Below are 2,500 nucleotides of genomic sequence, written 5' to 3' on the forward strand. Positions count from 1 at the left end.
GTCTTTCTTTGTTTCTGCTCTCTCTTCTCTCCCTCATTCCCTGTGCTGGGATGGTACTGGAGGAATAGTTTAACGCTGAAGTGCAGCTGAATACCTAAGTCATCCTGTTTCTCATTCCCTCTCTGTCTTCATCTCTCTCTCTCTCTCTGTGTATTCCCCTCTCTCTCTCACTCTGTGTATTCCCCTCTCTCTCTCACTCTGTCTTCCTCTCTCTCTCTCCCTCTCTCTCTCCCTTTCTCTCTCTTCTTAATGGTGTCTGTGTTTTATTGGTGTAATTATGTAAGAAAGTTAGACAGAGGTCTAATAAAGGAGCGTTAACCCTCTCTCTCTGCCTGCCCCTCTCTCTCTTTCTCTCTCTCTCTCTCTTTCTCTCTCCTTCGGTCTCTCTGCCTGCCTGCCCCTCTCTCTCTTTCTTTCTCTCTCTCTTTCTCTCTCCTTCGGTCTCTCTGCCTGCCTGCCCCTCTCTCTCTCTCTCTCTCTCTCTGCTTGCCCCTCTCTCTCTCTCTCTCTCTCTCTCTCTCTCTCTCTCTCTCTGCCTGCCCCTCTCTCTCTCTCTCTTTCTGTCTTCCTCTCTCCTTCCAGTTGATGCTGGGGGCCTTAAAGTAGAGTGTTGCGAAAGAAAAGACCATTCTGAACTGAGAGTGCTCAATTCTGCAGCGTTCAGCATGTTGCTCTCATTTTCACTCTCCTCTCTGGCTCTCTTCTCTGGCTCTCACTCTCTCCGGGTCTCTTCAGTACTCTTTTCTCATATGCCTACTTATGACCAGACATTTCCCATTTGCACACTCCAGCCTTTTTTGCCCTTCATCTGAAAGTTGATGTTAAAATATCTCTGGCTATTATGCTGTTCTCGGAAACCCATCTCCCTCTCGCTTTCTCTCTCTCTCTCTCAGTTTTGCTCTATGTTTCTCTCTCTTTCTCAAATCAAAACAAATTATGTTTTATTGGCATGAATAAATCAACTCATTATTGCCAAAACAACACAACTAACTAAAGTCAGACACTATGTAGAATGTACTTATCACTCTATTTCTTTGCCTCTCTCTTTTGACCAGATCCCGGTGCAGTTGTGGAGACCCACAGTGCAGTACCGTATGCCGTCATAGGGGGCGTCCTGGCCCTGCTGGTGTTCACCGTCATCTGCGTCCTGATCGTCACCATCTGGTGCTCTGTGCGGCAAAAAGGTGACTGTTCCCTCTCCGCATTCTCTAACAAGTCCTGACACGGCCAGCCTAAGGACAGCAAGGAGAGACAGGGAGCGAGAGAGAGAGAGAGAGAGAGAGAGTGAGAGTGAGAGTGAGAGAGGGAGGGGAGGATACAAGCTCAAGGGCAAAGATCACAACTGAAGACAACACAGGGAGGAGGGAGGGAAATGGGAAATGGAGGGAAGAAAAAGGGCTATACAAACTCGTACAGAAGAAGAGAAGCACTTTAGTCCAGTGAATCCCAAGCCATCTTGCACCGTGACCCAGTTTTTAACTTGGCAGCCCAGTAACGACCCTATATAGTGAAGTAGTAAAACCAGCTCTCTCAAATTCCACATTATACTGACATTTAATAATTGAAGAAATGTGATTTTTCTGATCTTAAATAAGCCATTCTAACATTTTTAAGTAGGAGAAAAATTGGTTATTATAATTTAATATTAATTGTGAAATATAATTGTCATTTACATTTTATGATCCCCTTCTTAACGAAACCTGGGGCTTCCTCCTTTTTTAATAAGTCTGTCAAAATTTGGGGTAACTGAAGACAATTCGGAGGTCATGTTCAACATTCAGTTAGCTTCTGCTTTTGGTCTTGAGCTGGGTGAGCGAGAGCAGAGAAGCCTGCCTGGCATAAATATGTGCTACTGAAAGGCAAAAGCACTCTGATTGGTTAGCAATAGCAGGACTCTGGAAGCTTCTTTTGAAGACCACAATCCCATGATGACTCAACCAGTAGAGTTTCTGCCTCAGTTGAAAAAAAGAACGGTTCCCACGTCAACTCAGAATGCCATCCTTGTCCACATTCCTCTCTTCTGGAAAGTAAACGCCAAACCGCACGTGCCGTTTCTCAAAATGGTCACTGGTCACCCTTTCCACACTGAGCTGTCTGGATCTGTCAGGTGTTTTACCTCATGAGACACATATGGTAACATGTCAACAGAGTCAACTCAAATTAGTTATGCCTCCTCGCTTCTAATGACATGTTCAGTATATTCAACTATTCAGAAATGTCCACGAGATAAGAAAGACGAGCAATCCACAGGTCAGCTTTAAAATATTCTGCTAGATCTGACCTCTTTTCTGCAAGAAAAGCTGGCAACTCGCTTCTAAGCTCCTCAAATCGGGACACCTCTTCAAAGTCATCATTCCACGTGTGTACGTTCAGAGGTCTTTAAAAAAAGCCCGGAGCCTTATCTTTGAAACTGGCATGTTTTGTTTCTAAATGCTTCTGTAACCTCGAAGGCTTCAATGTCTTGTGTGCATTACCATATTTAACAGTGTAAGTAACTCGA

The 2,500-nt window shown here is 44.6% G+C and overlaps 1 protein-coding gene across 2 annotated transcripts in view; it reads left to right on the top strand.

Annotated features, from left to right (window-relative positions):
* cadm4 (cell adhesion molecule 4) overlaps positions 1-2,500 on the top strand; it is a 121,890-nt gene that overhangs the window by 115,507 nt on the left and 3,883 nt on the right. For both annotated transcript variants that reach the window (XM_012818043.3, XM_031577049.2), the window contains one exon: positions 1,056-1,184. In XM_012818043.3, the coding sequence (XP_012673497.1) occupies positions 1,056-1,184 (129 nt within the window). The remainder of the gene's footprint in view (positions 1-1,055; positions 1,185-2,500) is intronic.

The sequence above is a fragment of the Clupea harengus genome, chromosome 11 (assembly GCF_900700415.2).
Source record: "Clupea harengus chromosome 11, Ch_v2.0.2, whole genome shotgun sequence".
NCBI lineage: Eukaryota > Metazoa > Chordata > Actinopteri > Clupeiformes > Clupeidae > Clupea > Clupea harengus.